Source organism: Molothrus aeneus, chromosome 10 (genome assembly GCF_037042795.1).
Source record: "Molothrus aeneus isolate 106 chromosome 10, BPBGC_Maene_1.0, whole genome shotgun sequence".
Lineage (NCBI taxonomy): Eukaryota > Metazoa > Chordata > Aves > Passeriformes > Icteridae > Molothrus > Molothrus aeneus.
Genome location: NC_089655.1, coordinates 19,563,506 through 19,577,566, shown reverse-complemented (window position 1 = coordinate 19,577,566; position 14,061 = coordinate 19,563,506). Strand labels below are relative to the sequence as shown.

At 38.3% G+C, this 14,061-nt stretch overlaps 1 protein-coding gene across 2 annotated transcripts in view; it reads right to left on the bottom strand.

The window, feature by feature from the left end:
• The window catches only part of TBL1XR1 (TBL1X/Y related 1), a 109,101-nt gene that overhangs the window by 13,644 nt on the left and 81,396 nt on the right, over positions 1–14,061 (bottom strand). For both annotated transcript variants that reach the window (XM_066556323.1, XM_066556324.1), the window contains 7 exons: positions 8,357–8,459; positions 6,026–6,171; positions 4,357–4,576; positions 2,245–2,377; positions 1,239–1,380; positions 905–968; positions 706–803 (listed from right to left, as the gene is read on the bottom strand). In XM_066556323.1, the coding sequence (XP_066412420.1) occupies positions 706–803; positions 905–968; positions 1,239–1,380; positions 2,245–2,377; positions 4,357–4,576; positions 6,026–6,171; positions 8,357–8,414 (861 nt within the window). In that variant the 5' untranslated portion in view covers positions 8,415–8,459. The remainder of the gene's footprint in view (positions 1–705; positions 804–904; positions 969–1,238; positions 1,381–2,244; positions 2,378–4,356; positions 4,577–6,025; positions 6,172–8,356; positions 8,460–14,061) is intronic.

Below are 14,061 nucleotides of genomic sequence, written 5' to 3'. Positions count from 1 at the left end.
TGACTTCTGCACCTTGAATCACTTACAGAGGAAAAAAATCAACTCTCCTCATTCTTGCTATAGTCTATTTGATTCTCTGAATTCACTTTAAGTACATTTCCCATCACTCTGTGCCCTTCCTACCATTCATACATAAAACCTCTCACACTAACAGCAGCTCTGAACTGGAAGACCTTGTAAACCTGAATTTGTTTAGAGATGTGAAAAAAAACACAGTCAAACAATGAGCTCTGTGGCATTACACAATTGGCAGCCCCCCAGTGACATATATCAACTTCTCCCTTATGTTCCAGCTCTAATCTTTATAATCATTCTCAGGTTTGACTGATATCCAACTCATCCTCGACCTACCCCTTTAGGACAATTTTTTTCCTAAGGCTTTCCTTGAAGTGCTTCACTGAATTTAGATGGTTTGGTTTTACAAAGGTTTAATGTTTCTGGTTTCAATACACTTACTTTCCAACTCAGACTAACCTAAATGGGAAGAGATCTACAGACACTGAAATCTAGGAAATTAAAATATCTCAATAAACTGCTATAAAACCCAAGGAAACATAGCTAAGCACAACAAGATCTTTGCAAGCACACATTTACATCCCAAGCCTTTCGTTTCATTTACTTACTTTGCATAGTTTTGCTATTTTGCTTACAGTTAGATTATAACGGTGAAGGAAAGAATTTTAATTTTACCAAAGATTATCTCACCTTGTCCACTCCTGCACTTAAAATGAAGTTTCCTTTCTTGTTCCATTTTAACGCAAATATAGGACCTTTATGTTGCCCTAAGGTGCTGGCAAGATTACCTGAAAATTTATATTGATATGAATACATTAAAAAATAAAAAACTATGCCGTGAGCCACAATATAGGAAAATATATCGTAAATTAAAAAGTATTTTGCTTACCATCTTTAGTCCATATCCTTGCAAAGCCATCATAAGACCCAGTTGCTAGAAGTGTACCTTCACTCTGCCAGCAAAAAGGTTATTTGATTATTTATTTTTACTGCTTAGGTCAAAGCTAAAGAGCACAAAGCAAATGTGAGGTAGAACTGATATGCATAGGATTTATGGTATTTTATTGGTCGCAAGTTATTAGAAAGAAATTCCTGAAGTATAATAGAAGTTACAACACTGATCAAAACAGAAACATTTCAGGTGCTGGCACAGAGGCCAGCGCTGCTGCCAGTTAAACGTGGCCATGAGGTGCTGTGAGCAGGGTTCTCCTGGGAGCACTCACGTTCCAGTCCAGCGAGGTGACGTCCTTGTTGCTGGGCACATCCTGCCCCCCCTCGCGGATGCAGTGCCGCAGCACCAGCTGCGTGGAGCCGCTCGTGCTGTTCTCGCTCAGGTTCCAGATCCGCGCCGTCGAATCGCCAGACCTGCACGACACCGGGGGGACAGAGATCCTGCTGCTCACACACGGGCCATTCCCTTCATGTCATGGGGACAGGCACACGTGTCCTCATAGTGACAGGCTGCGATGTTATATAACGCGCAATATACCATACAGCAGCTAATAATATGTAGCGCTATAATATATGGTGTGTAAAATAATATATATATACTATATAAATACCATAAAAATATATTTGACTTATATATATAGTCATATAAAGCACTATATATAGTTTTTTATATATATTACATATACACATATATATTTACATTTTATATATATCACACATACATTTTGTATATATTACATTTATATATTTATATATTTTATACATATTACATATATGTACATATATACATACATAGTATGTAATATAGAATAGATAATATAGAATATAATGATATGTATGTGCTACACAATATATATGTTATGTGATGTATTCTATAATATATATTATCTAAATATATAAATGATAATTATACTCATATATAATATATTATATAAATATATAAATTATAATTATACTCATATATAATATATTATATATACAATTATACATATATATTTATATATTGTAGCTGAATGTTATGGTACTTAATTTATTATATATTGATTAATTAAGGATAATAAATTCAGTATTAAAGCACTATTCTCTAAAGAACAAACGCTGTAACATTTGATGCTTGGGGCAGGTGTTCCCTGAGCCTTCTGCCCTTTCTGTGCATAATCATCAATTAATAATAATAATAAAAATAATAAATAATAATAATCAATAATAATAATCATCATCATCTCCAGTGCCCCAGCACAGACACTCCACACACACACACACAGGCAGTGCCCATACCCTGAGGCCAGAAGGTCACTAACGGGATTCCAGGCACAGATGAACACTTCAGACTCGTGGCCACGCAGCACCACTGCCTTGTTGGGAGGGATTTCCACATCTCCATCTACTTCCATCATATCCGTGTGATTATCTGCATTATGGGAAACAACAGTACAGAGAGATGGATTTTAGTATTTTAGGACGTTGTGACTCCTGTATGGTTCAGATTCTTCTGCCGTGAGTGCAAGAATTCACAATTTACGTGATTCAAAAATTTGACAGAGCTGTCATGCTCTTTTATTTTTTCAGTTCCAATTAATGTAGCACTATAAACAGATGGGGAGTTTTGAAAATGTGAGAAAGCTCCTCTCCCCTGTAAACCTTCACATCCAAATGGATTTAAATTTGGTGCTTCAGAATTAGGGCCAAAAGTGAACTTTTTGCTATGCTAAAAAATAAATGCTGTTACAAGTACTCTGTTTTTCAGGCCCAATACTGCATAGTACAATATGTTACTAGTCTAGCTTGTGCTGTAGGAATACATTCATAACACATTCATCTTCAAAAATCTCTCTTTTCACCAATTGCAGTCAAACAGGTTTTAAATCTACATCTCCAACACTCCATTTAAAAAATTCCTTTAATGAATATAATCACATTTGTTGATAGAGTTAACATAACTAAGCTTCTCAAACTTCATCAGCAATTACCATGGAATTATGGCAGTGTAACTTTCTGCATGGAAGTGAGACTGAAACCATATTGTTCTGTAGAACATACTGGGGCTAATTCAACTGACAAAACAGTTTTCTTGGCATCTACCATCAATCATTTTCTATTATTAAAAATAAATTCACGATGAGTGCAAATGCAGAATGTAAGGAATGCTGCACAGTTCACCTGCTCCATATTTATTCACTGCGGTTAAAGAAATCATTTCACAGCTATTGCTTAATTTAGCATTAAGGGTTTCTGTCACTGTTTGTGCATGTGAGAAAACAGAAAAGGCTATTAAAACATGAGTATTTTTTCAGAAAGAGCAGCACATAAAGCACTGCTTCAGTCAGAGGATTGATGCCAGTCTGAAGTGCTGTACAGCCAGCAGGGGTTGCTGGTAGATCACATTTAACAGGGCTGAGATCTGAGGTCTATCCTTCCTCTATCCAGCTCACAGTTATCAATACTCCTTTGAAATTTTTAAATTAAAGCATCAAAGTAGAGACCTCATTTGTTTCAGCCAAAGAATGTATTTCTAGCTTTTTATCATATATGTTTACAAAAAAAGTCTAGTAAAATCAGGCTGTAAAATTTGTACATGGCTCAATATTAATATTCTTCCAAAAATGGCATTTTTTCAGGTGTTTTTACAGAGAGAAATGTAACTCCCACACTTAAACATTCAATTCAGACTTCCAGAAGAGTATTTTCAAAACCACAGTTTAATGCCTGACACCAACTTTTCCATCCTAAGCCTCATTGTAAGATATGTTCCTTTGACCAGTGATGACAAACAGAACTTATTTATTTCACCAATCACAACTAAAATGGAATTCATGAATAAAGCAAACCTGAGAGTAGTTGCATTGAGCAATTTTGAATAGCAAATAGTGAAAACTGATATAAGAGACAAGGGACACATAGCTAGCCTGACCTCAGTATCACTAGAAGAGCTGGGTACAGCTCTTAGATCCATGGGTTTTACAGAACTTTTTGGAAGGAGTTTGCACAGCTTCACCAGCAATACTCAGTTTTAACCAGCCATGGACTGGCAGACTCCTCTCCTCATTCCTTGAGCAGGGATGACTCAATTTTTTTTCCTTTTTATGCAAGGGCCCTGTGAAAAACCTTCAGGTGATGGAAAAGAAGCAGTTATGAAAGTGAGACTGGTCAAGGGAATATCGTGAATTAACAAATTCAGAACTCTGACTCCTGCAACCCCAGATATCAAAAATGGGGACAACCAAAGGTGATAAACAATCTGTTCAAGGATGACCTGTGATGAAGGAATTCTCTGCAAGCTGAAGGGTTACTCCAAACTCCACATTTTTACCTCATTGCCTACAAGCTCACACAATGATAAACAACTAGAAAATGCTAACCCAGCTTAAAGCAATTTCTGTCTCAACTTACTTGCTATAGTGTGTGCTCCATTCTCCTCTCCATTTGCAGTATTTTCTCCATTTTTCGCTGATCCCTGTTGGTTGGTGGCAGCTGCAGCTGCAGCAGCTGCTGCCTGCTGTTGTGCAAGTTTGTCTCTGTAGGCCTGTTGTCTTGTCTGTACCACATCAGGCATCACTGCATCTATCAGTGAGAGAGACTCTATCGGCCTACCATCAAACAAGGTACCATCCTAAATTACAGCACAGGGAGAAAAGAAAAAAACAAAAGATAACACCAAGTAGAAATTAACATTATGGGCAAAGATTCCAAGCAAAACTAAAGAAAACGTTTTGATTTAATATAATAAAGTGGTTTACATATGCTGCTGGAAGTGATATCTCATCATTGTTGTGGTCACGACTGGAATTTTAGTTTAAAGTTAAGTGGCCACCATAAATATGCAAAAAAAAAGCCACTGCAGGCCTCTGGGAGAAGCAGAAGTTACTTGTTTCAAGTTTGCTGAATTGTCTGCTAAATCAAAAAATTCTGTAAGCTATCTATGAATATGATTTCAAACATGAGTGGCTGCAGCAAAATCTAATGGTTTGTTTGAAGAGAGAGCTGCAAACATTGCAACTCGGGTCACTGACTTGTGAAGTTATAGTCTTATTAGACTAATACTTTCCATAAACATATTATCTGGGGAGTTGACTAGTTTTCTTCCTTTTTTTAAACTGTGCTGGCATGCTTTCAAACAACAAGGAAGAATTTTATCCTGAAATGGACAAGACCCAGTTAAAAATACTCTTATACATATGCTAGGGCTTTGTAAGGATCTATTTTTAGGGACTAGAAGGATTCCTTGCAATAAATATAGGGTCTTCTTCTCTTCCTATCACTTGCTTTATTTTTCTGAGGCTTCCTAAGGGAAAGGATTTGTTTCACTAGGACTGTGAAAACCACACAAACAGCAGACATAAGGGAGACTGGAAAGTGAGCAGAATTAACGGGGAAAAAAAATTCCCTTCAGTAATCTGACTGACACACAGAAAGGCTTCTCACCTTCCAGGCACAAATGAGAACGGAAATTGAGGGAGAGCGTCTGCAGCATCAGGCAGGAAGATACATAGCTTTCTGTACTGCTGGAATAACCATTTAAACATCAAATTTAACAGATCCTGCTCAAGATGAATTAGCCAGCAGAGGCAAAAGGCAAACTGGCATATACCTTCAGCTTTCCTGCCACAAATTCAAACCCTCTCCTTGGAAATCCTGCCTTTGGGCTCACATTACTTCCCTGTGATGACACAAGAGCCCAAACAAGAGCGGCACAGCGCTCTCCCACCTCCCTAGTGCCAATCTAAGAAACCAAAAAATGAAGAGATTGCTGGTCTCCATTATTATCCTACTGTACTGGATCCACTAAAAACTTAGAGGAGGGTAAAAACTCTGCAGACAATGGACCTTTAAGCAATGAGCCAGAACACCATGCCTGGTGGTGTGTGGCTGCATTGGGCAGAACCCCACCCAATTATCTCACTCCACTCTGGTTCCACCACTAGAGTCATGGTGAACACCAGCAGTAAGGAATCTGAAGTAAAAGTAAGCAAACAAGATACAAGAAAGTTAAGAATAAATACTAACATTCAAACTTACTGCAAGCAAGGACACAATGCTCCTGCAGGCAAAGCCTCCTTACCTCATTAATACTGACTTCTGCCTCTACATACTGCAGACCTTTCTGGATGATGGAAATCAAAGCAGCTGGTGGCACCAGAGCACCATTTATATTAGACTGGCTGATATGGCTCTCTATACCAAAGGTAAATGCTGAATGGGAAAACCCTAAAGACAAGGCAAAGACATCAGAATTGATTTACAGATAGACAATGCTACTTGCTGTACCACAGTAGGACCTTCTGTTTAACACCTGTGCAAATTACACAAAGTAAAATGCTACAGAATGCTTCTAAACTACCAAAAACCTGTCAAAACACCTTAATTGCCTCAGAATTTAAGTGTACTAAAGGAGAAAAGCAAAGTTCATATATGAACACAACAATTATTAATTACAGTATCAACGGCAAAACATTTGTGCATGAATCAATATAAAATATACTATTCACTATAGCATTTAAATGTGTTTATATATTCACAAACTACATGTAAATATTATATCATATGCAGTATTTAATGAAATATATATATATATATCCAAGACACAAGACTCACTTGCTATTTTCACTCACTGATTTAATACCCATCAAAGTTAAATGGATCTGTATGTGAACAGAATTCAGCTTATGGTACAGTGCTGCCATAATTGTATACACTCTGTCATTTAGAGCTACATCAGCACTGTGCACTGATTAAGAAGTAGCAAACATGGTGCAGCAATAGCTGCTTGCTATTTATTTGATCACCTTGAAAAAGTGAATTTAAGCTAAAGAAAAATAGTTGTTTCAGCAAGTTAACTATTGTCATGGCATTTTTTCTTAAACCACTTTATTTTTTTTTCCTTCTTCCCTGTCAGGTAAGCAAGAAGCTGCCTGCAAACTTTCAAATGAAGATGAAGCAATTTTATAAGTTTGGCTTCTACGACAAAAGCAATCTGCAACTGGAACAAGAGCGTGTAGTAGTTTTCAGTAAATTCAGGCAGAAAAATGAGGTTTTGCTTTCTTTCGACAAGCAGAAGCTGTAAAAGTCTGCCATCCACCATTGCTTCTGGTGCTTCTCTCCTCAGTTGGGGAAGTCCATGAGCAGTGGACATATGTTGCATCAGTCAAATGCATTTCCAACAAGCCTGAAGCCACCCATTAGCAATCACTAAACAAAAACTATGAATCAGAAGTTGAAACAATAAGGTAAAATATGAAATATATGTGTATATTTTCTTATATATATATATATATAGTATATACATTAAAGCTGATCTCTTAAACTCCAGCCTTAAAAGTGTATTTTTTGCTTTAATATGCAGACTTCTTTTATGTACTGCTGAGATCATATTCCCTCCTGCCAGCTGACAATCATCAGTTGTTCATTTACTGGGGCATGCCCTGACTTCCAGTCAGATCTTCCCATTCTAAATGTAGGCTGTGTTAAGCAATCAATATCACAGTTGTGAGTAAAAGATGATGTTGTCTCTTACAGAGCTTCACGAATAACCACCACCACAAAACTCCCTGAAGCCATATGGCTGCATCTAGAAACCCAAACATGCAACACAAATTCAAACTGCTGATCTGACTGGGCTGGGGAAGCTTTAAAAATAAGGGAGCACTGCTGCATTCTTGTGTTGTGCAGACACAGCCAGTGTGGAGGGATATGATAGGAAAAGGGTTTCTTTTCAAGTCTGACAATATTCAAGTGTCTTTTGCTCTTTCTCCTAAAAAGCAGGAGATTCTGGCTACTCAGAAAGACAAGATCCTCCAAAAAAAAAAAAAAGCCTTCATCCCTGGAGGGGATGAAGGCTTTTGGGAACCCCAAGGGTTATTCCTGTAAAAAATCTGTTCATCTCTAAATAGAGTCAAGTGATACAAGTCATAGTCACAGTTGTCATTTCTTCCTTTGAAGCTCAGCCACATCTGCCCTCCCACGCAAGGAATTCGGCTCCACAACAGGACCAGCTGGCAGGAGCACCATCACTCCAAAACAACAGGAAAAACCAGCATTTTGCTGATCTTTCTATTTTCTTCTTCAAGCAGCCCTGAAGAAAATGGTGCAAAGCGCCATCATCACCCTGTGGAGAAGTGATCTCCAGGAAAATGCATTTTAGCAATCAAGTGAGCCCTTGGCTGCTCGACTGCCATCTGAAGACTCCAAATGACTAAATCTGATTATGTTACAGAAGGTAACTTGGCAGGAATTCATTCTCTTGTTGAGAAGAAACACCAAGAAACCGTTCAGACAGAATCCATGCCTACTGGCAAAATAATTAAATGAGCCTGTGTTTGCTAAAGCCAGTTGCAGATGAAGATCAAATAAATTATGTATGCATTGTTTAATAACCAGAATTGTAAAAACTCACCTGACTCTTGCAAGTATCTATATACCAGGAAGTTAACCTCATCACTGCTTATACTCATCTTTATTCCCAGTTAAACCATGAGGTCACAACAAAGGACACAACCCTGAAAATAACAAAAAAAAAGTAGGTCAATTAAATATTTTTAGTACCTAATAGGTATTTCCCAACAAATGCTATATTTATAAAGTAAGTAGCTCCCTGGCAGCATAGACAATGGTTTTATTTTATAATGCAAATAAGTCTACTGGAGTCATTAAAAAGTCATTTGTCTCACCACAAAATAAAGGTCAGTAAATTAAATATTAACAAGCTGCATTCTCATATGATGCAAGTTGGTATGGACTGGGGAACTCTGCTGTTTAATAGCAGTACTAAAAAAGGCCTCCTATCACAGGTTTTAAAAAATAATCAAGTTTCATTACATTATGGAACACATTTCTTATAACATGGGTCTCTCTCTGCCTGGTTAACAAAGACCAAAAACTTGGTTTCACATTGGCAGGTTCTCACTTTTACATTCTTATCTATTCCAATTTTCAGGTATTCCTGCTCTAGTAAAAAGGTACAGAACAGTATGAGATACAACATGGTGTCTGCTCAAGCAAGCCCAGTTAATGCCACCAAAGATTAGAAAACATCTCAGCCATACCTTTTGGCTTTGCAAAAGGAATTCTTGACATTAGAAACAAACTTTAAACAGTTCATTTTAGCAATATTTCCCTAGGGTTTCAATCAGTGCTTCAAAATATTGATGGGATATATATATTTACACACACACACATTTTTTTTCTTGATTTTAGTAATGGCAAATATTTAGAAAGACAAATCATGTATCAGACTATATATACTTTTGATTATAAACTTGGAAAATATGAGGCAACAGCAGTCTTTAAAACATGAAGAGACAGAATACAGTATTTTTTTTTAACTCAAAGTATCATTTTTGAGAACATTCTCATGATGTCTGAATTTCTGAAAACTCTGACCTTTCCAAGTAAACAAGTGAAAACATCAGCTTTCAGAACATGTTATGAAATAACGTCCGCCTCCTGTTCCAATTATCTGTCCAGCACTTTCCATCAGCAAACCTTCCCAGGTTTTTACCCAGCTGACCACCACCATTGCTTCTCCTACACTGGAGTCTGAGAGGGCAAAGTGACTTTCCTACTGCTATTTGACAAAGTTCTACCTGGGATCTGATGTAAAAAAGTACTAGAGAGTGACTTTTCCTACTACAAGAGGGCTCCAGCCACATGGCTGCATGGACAGGCACTTGCCACTGCTGTTCCAGTGGGGAAGTGTTGAATACAAGACCCAGTTAAACCCCTCAAGAAGAGCAGAGGCTAAAGGATGAACTTGGGTATGAAAATGAATTTATTTGCCTCACAGCACACATGGACATCCCCAAACCTGCCCCAGGCATGTGGTCACCCAGCTCACTACCGTGCTGTGGGGGAGGTGGCTTTAGTTTCTTAAGGAAAAAAAAATCAAATTGCAGTTCTACTTAAATCCTTTTCATTTCTAAAGGAAAAAGCTGCTCCAAGATAATGACTTCTAGCAAGTGCAACATGACTGGTACAGGAATGTACATGGATACCAGCCCTACCAACCTCTCCACAGCCTCACCCACACCTAGGGTACAAGACATCCCTGCCAAACTCCACTGAATACTTTGAGGACTTGTTTGCTGAGCAGAATGTAAAATTAATGGCATTTTTAGCCATTTCATGCATTAGCAACCAATTCCACCATGTGCAGGACCAGACACTGATTTTATTTAGCTACGTTTTGTTGCCATACATGGAGCAAATTATCTTTCTTTAAGACTTTTTTACAGAAAAATGCTGTAGGAAGAGGAACAATATTTTCCTTCAGAGGAGAAGGTAATTAACTTTAAAGAGACTCATAAAGAAGGTTTTTTTTTACATTACATACACACACACACAAATGGCAGTGTTTGTTTCATGGGTCTGTCACTAAGTTTCAAAATCTTGCTGCATCACCAAAAACGATAGATCAAACCACAGAAATCTGATGAAAGTGCTATCTGTCACACAGAGAGGTCCTGAATTATTTATATAAAGAGGGCTCCCCCCTCAAAGCAGAACCGTGCAGGTGCCACATCAATTCACCTGTTACATAGCTGGGTAGCTGGAGGGAAAAAACAAAACCCAAATCTTTTTGCTTGTCTGTCAAAAGTGCTGTGCACTTTGACAAAGGAGGCTCATTTTTCAAGGCTGGTTCCGAGTGTTTCGCACAAGCAGCTCTGGTCCTGCCTGGCCATCGGGAGGTGGCACTGCAGCACCAGCTGTGGCACCTTGGCCACCAGAAAAACACAGAAACAGCCCCATAAAACACACTCATGTTTGCCTGATGAGGGGCTTGAAACTGGAAAGGGTGCAAAAGGTTTCGGTGTTTTACCAAAATACTGCTTTGTGCATGTTTTCAGTGCTCTTTTACATTTTCTGGAAGGGTTTTTCTGTGTTTCACCCACCCCAGGCCCTGCGGCTCGGGCAGAGCCTGGGGACAGCGTCCCACAGCCAAGTGACACAAGAAATGTCCGAAGAATGAGCAGCAAACCACCTTCCTTCCAACCCAAAGCAAAATGTCACCTTAAAGAGAAAATACAGTAGAAGAGGATACAATCATTATTTCCCTTTAACACACTTTGAATTAACACCAGGCTGCCAACTCTCACATTGTTTGTGACAATGGACCTATGCATGTACCCCACATCCTAAAAAAATTACTTCATCAATGCTGGCTATTTCCCCCCAGATTCACTATTTCCACAAGCAATCAACTACTCATTTTGGACACTTTAATAGATATTAATATTGCTCTTCATTTTATATGCAGAAATTAAATCACTGAAGAGACACATAAAAATGAGACAAAAGTAAGAAGTTAACGTGTAACTCCTAGCAGTCTTAGATTTGTAGCCTAATTTGCATAGGGACCATTAAAATATCTTAAGATATTTGCAGCTTTATGTCCCAAACCCATTCTAAAATTGTGATGAGATCCTTAAGGCCCTTTTTTTTTCCTTGCCCTTAGAAACATTTCAGGTCTTCCTCAAAACATTCTGTGGAATTACATGGTAAAGTATGATGCACCCACACTGCTGTTTTAGAGCCAATTATGCTTTTAAAGGAAATCTCTCCCACTTGCCTCTACTTTTGTTTTGCACCCTGGAGCAGGCACAGCACATGTGAAGCGGATTTCTCACTGCTAAAACCAGGATTAAATAAATAAATAAAATACCCCATGATGGGTAAAAAAAGGATGGGCATGAGAGCTTATGAATGATGCTCAAATTGCTCATGAGACCATACCAGGATCAATATTCCCTGCTCAAAAGAAAGTCCATTTCAGAAGGCATCTTCCCAGGTTTTATTTCCCTTCCCAGAGGATAGGCCTGTAGTTTGTAACAGCACTGCTCAGTTAGAATCAGCACAACATCCAGATAGCCCAGGTAATTTTTAAGACTGCTACAGAAAGTCCCTAAAGTCCCAAAATTTATCAGGCATAACAGACATCAGCCATAAAAGCCAACTGTCTATAGAGATGCTAGCCTTGAGATTTACTCACTAACAGGTCAGGAGCAGACAGGACACACACCTGTGCTTCAGACAACCTGACCCACTCATTCCATGCCAGGAATCACACAAAAAATCGTTTGGAAGCTCCTTTTTCCAAAGGAAATGAGGTTTCTTATCCCAGAGACAACCCCAGCTCTGGCTTTGCTCCCAGCCTGGCAGAAGTGTGTCTGTGTTTCTGTGCCTGCCCCAGGGCAGACAGGGCAGGTCCCACCCCAGCACCTCTGTCCCTTGAGGACCATCCACACACTTCATACCTTGGCAAAATCTACACCTAAAATCCATTAAAAAGGAGACTGGATTCCACTCTCACCAACACCAGGTCTGATCAGTGCCCAACAGTGCAAACCTGGCTGTGCTTCTGACAAATCATTATTCCACTCCACATGTTTGTGCTAGCTTTGTACTCCTTGTCCAGGTTCATGCCAAATGCTGGAGAACAGATGCCACTCGATATGGCTCCCGGCCTAATAGGTTTTTTAGGTTGTTTAGGGTTTTTCTCAGACAAATCTGAACTAGCAGAGAAAGTTTATACATCAGATTATTCCTGGGCATCTCTTAATCACCATTTGATAATGTATACCGGAGTTACACTACAATTAGAGCTATTGTATCATCAAATAACAGCCTAAGAAAGTGATATTTCTGCAGTTGTAGCTGGGCTCCAACACATTCCCAGTAGGTAAGATAACAGGAAAACCTGACAGGTTGCTGTGAATAATAATTCCCCAAAACCATATCAATCAATATTTTGATACCAGATATGATATGTTAAAGGGAGCAGCTAATGCTCTGGGCAGCTCTGAAGAATGCCTATTGTTCAGACATAAACAGACTGCTACATTTATCCATGGAAAACAGAAGTCTGGCTACAGAAACACTAAAACCACTACAAACAGAAATATTTCCATTAGAGCTTTTATTTTTTCATTTTCTGCAAGAAACCCAGACAAGTATTTTACTAGCATATGTGCACAAAAACATTTTATCAATTGTTGCTTAAGAGTATTTCTTGGTTTTAATGGCCACGATGATTAAAATAAAAAGAGCAAAGGGTGCTGTTTCAATCCAGCCACTCAGACCAAATTCCTGGATGTGTGAGGTTTCAGCAGGATTTCTTTCAGATACCAAAGCCACCACAGGTTACAGGACTGGAGATTTAAACCACAAAACACTGTTCCTTGTGGCTGCTGTTCTACTAAAGCTTTCTCCAAATGCTTTTCCCCAAGACATGGTGGGTCCTTCCCCAATGGCTGAGGAAATTCCTAAGTTTACATCAAAAGAAGAGTTCTGCATAGCCCTTTAAAAATGCTTTACAAAGGAAAACTCATAAAATTAATTAGTGGCTCCTTTATATCAAGCATGCAGTCTATGACTCGTGTTGTACATCCTTCTGTGTAAGAATTTATTAGATACCAAATTCAATCAAAATGAACATTTTGTCACACCGTAAAAAGAAAAAAAAAGGTTGACTTTTCTTCCAAGTGTACCAACTACTTGCTCTAAACACTCCTGTCTGCTCTTTCACATCTTCACTTGAGTGATGCCAGCCAATACTGTATTGGGCACAGTGCAATTGAACCCTAGGTAAGGTTTTCCTACTATCTGATGATCTGCAGTTAGGAATTCTAACATTCTGAATGAAAAGAAAAACATTTTTTCAAGTTAAATGCCCAAGTGTTTTCTGTAATATCTCAAAATAGTGCTCTCATTTTCTGCATTTTTACCTGTGCCTTTAAACTGCTATAAGCTAAATGCCCTTTTGTTTAAGATTTAATAACATGTCAGATGTGCACTCGCACAAAAATGACCTGTAATTCTATCTTATCAACCTTCTCACTGATTTCTCATATCAGGCTTTGCTAGTTTTCCTTCTAGTAATTTAAACCAAGAGATGCTTCTCATGTTCATTGTTTAACTCTATTGCTTTGCTTTTAGCCTCAGGAATATAGCTTAATTTCTGAACACTAAAAAAAATAACTTTTCCTTTCCTCATCTGAATTGCCTTCCTTAGCTCAGGCAATAAATATTTGTATTCTGTACTTCAGCTTTAGTGACCTAATTTATGGCAACAGTCTCTGCCTTTCCATGCCAATTTGAGAGTAT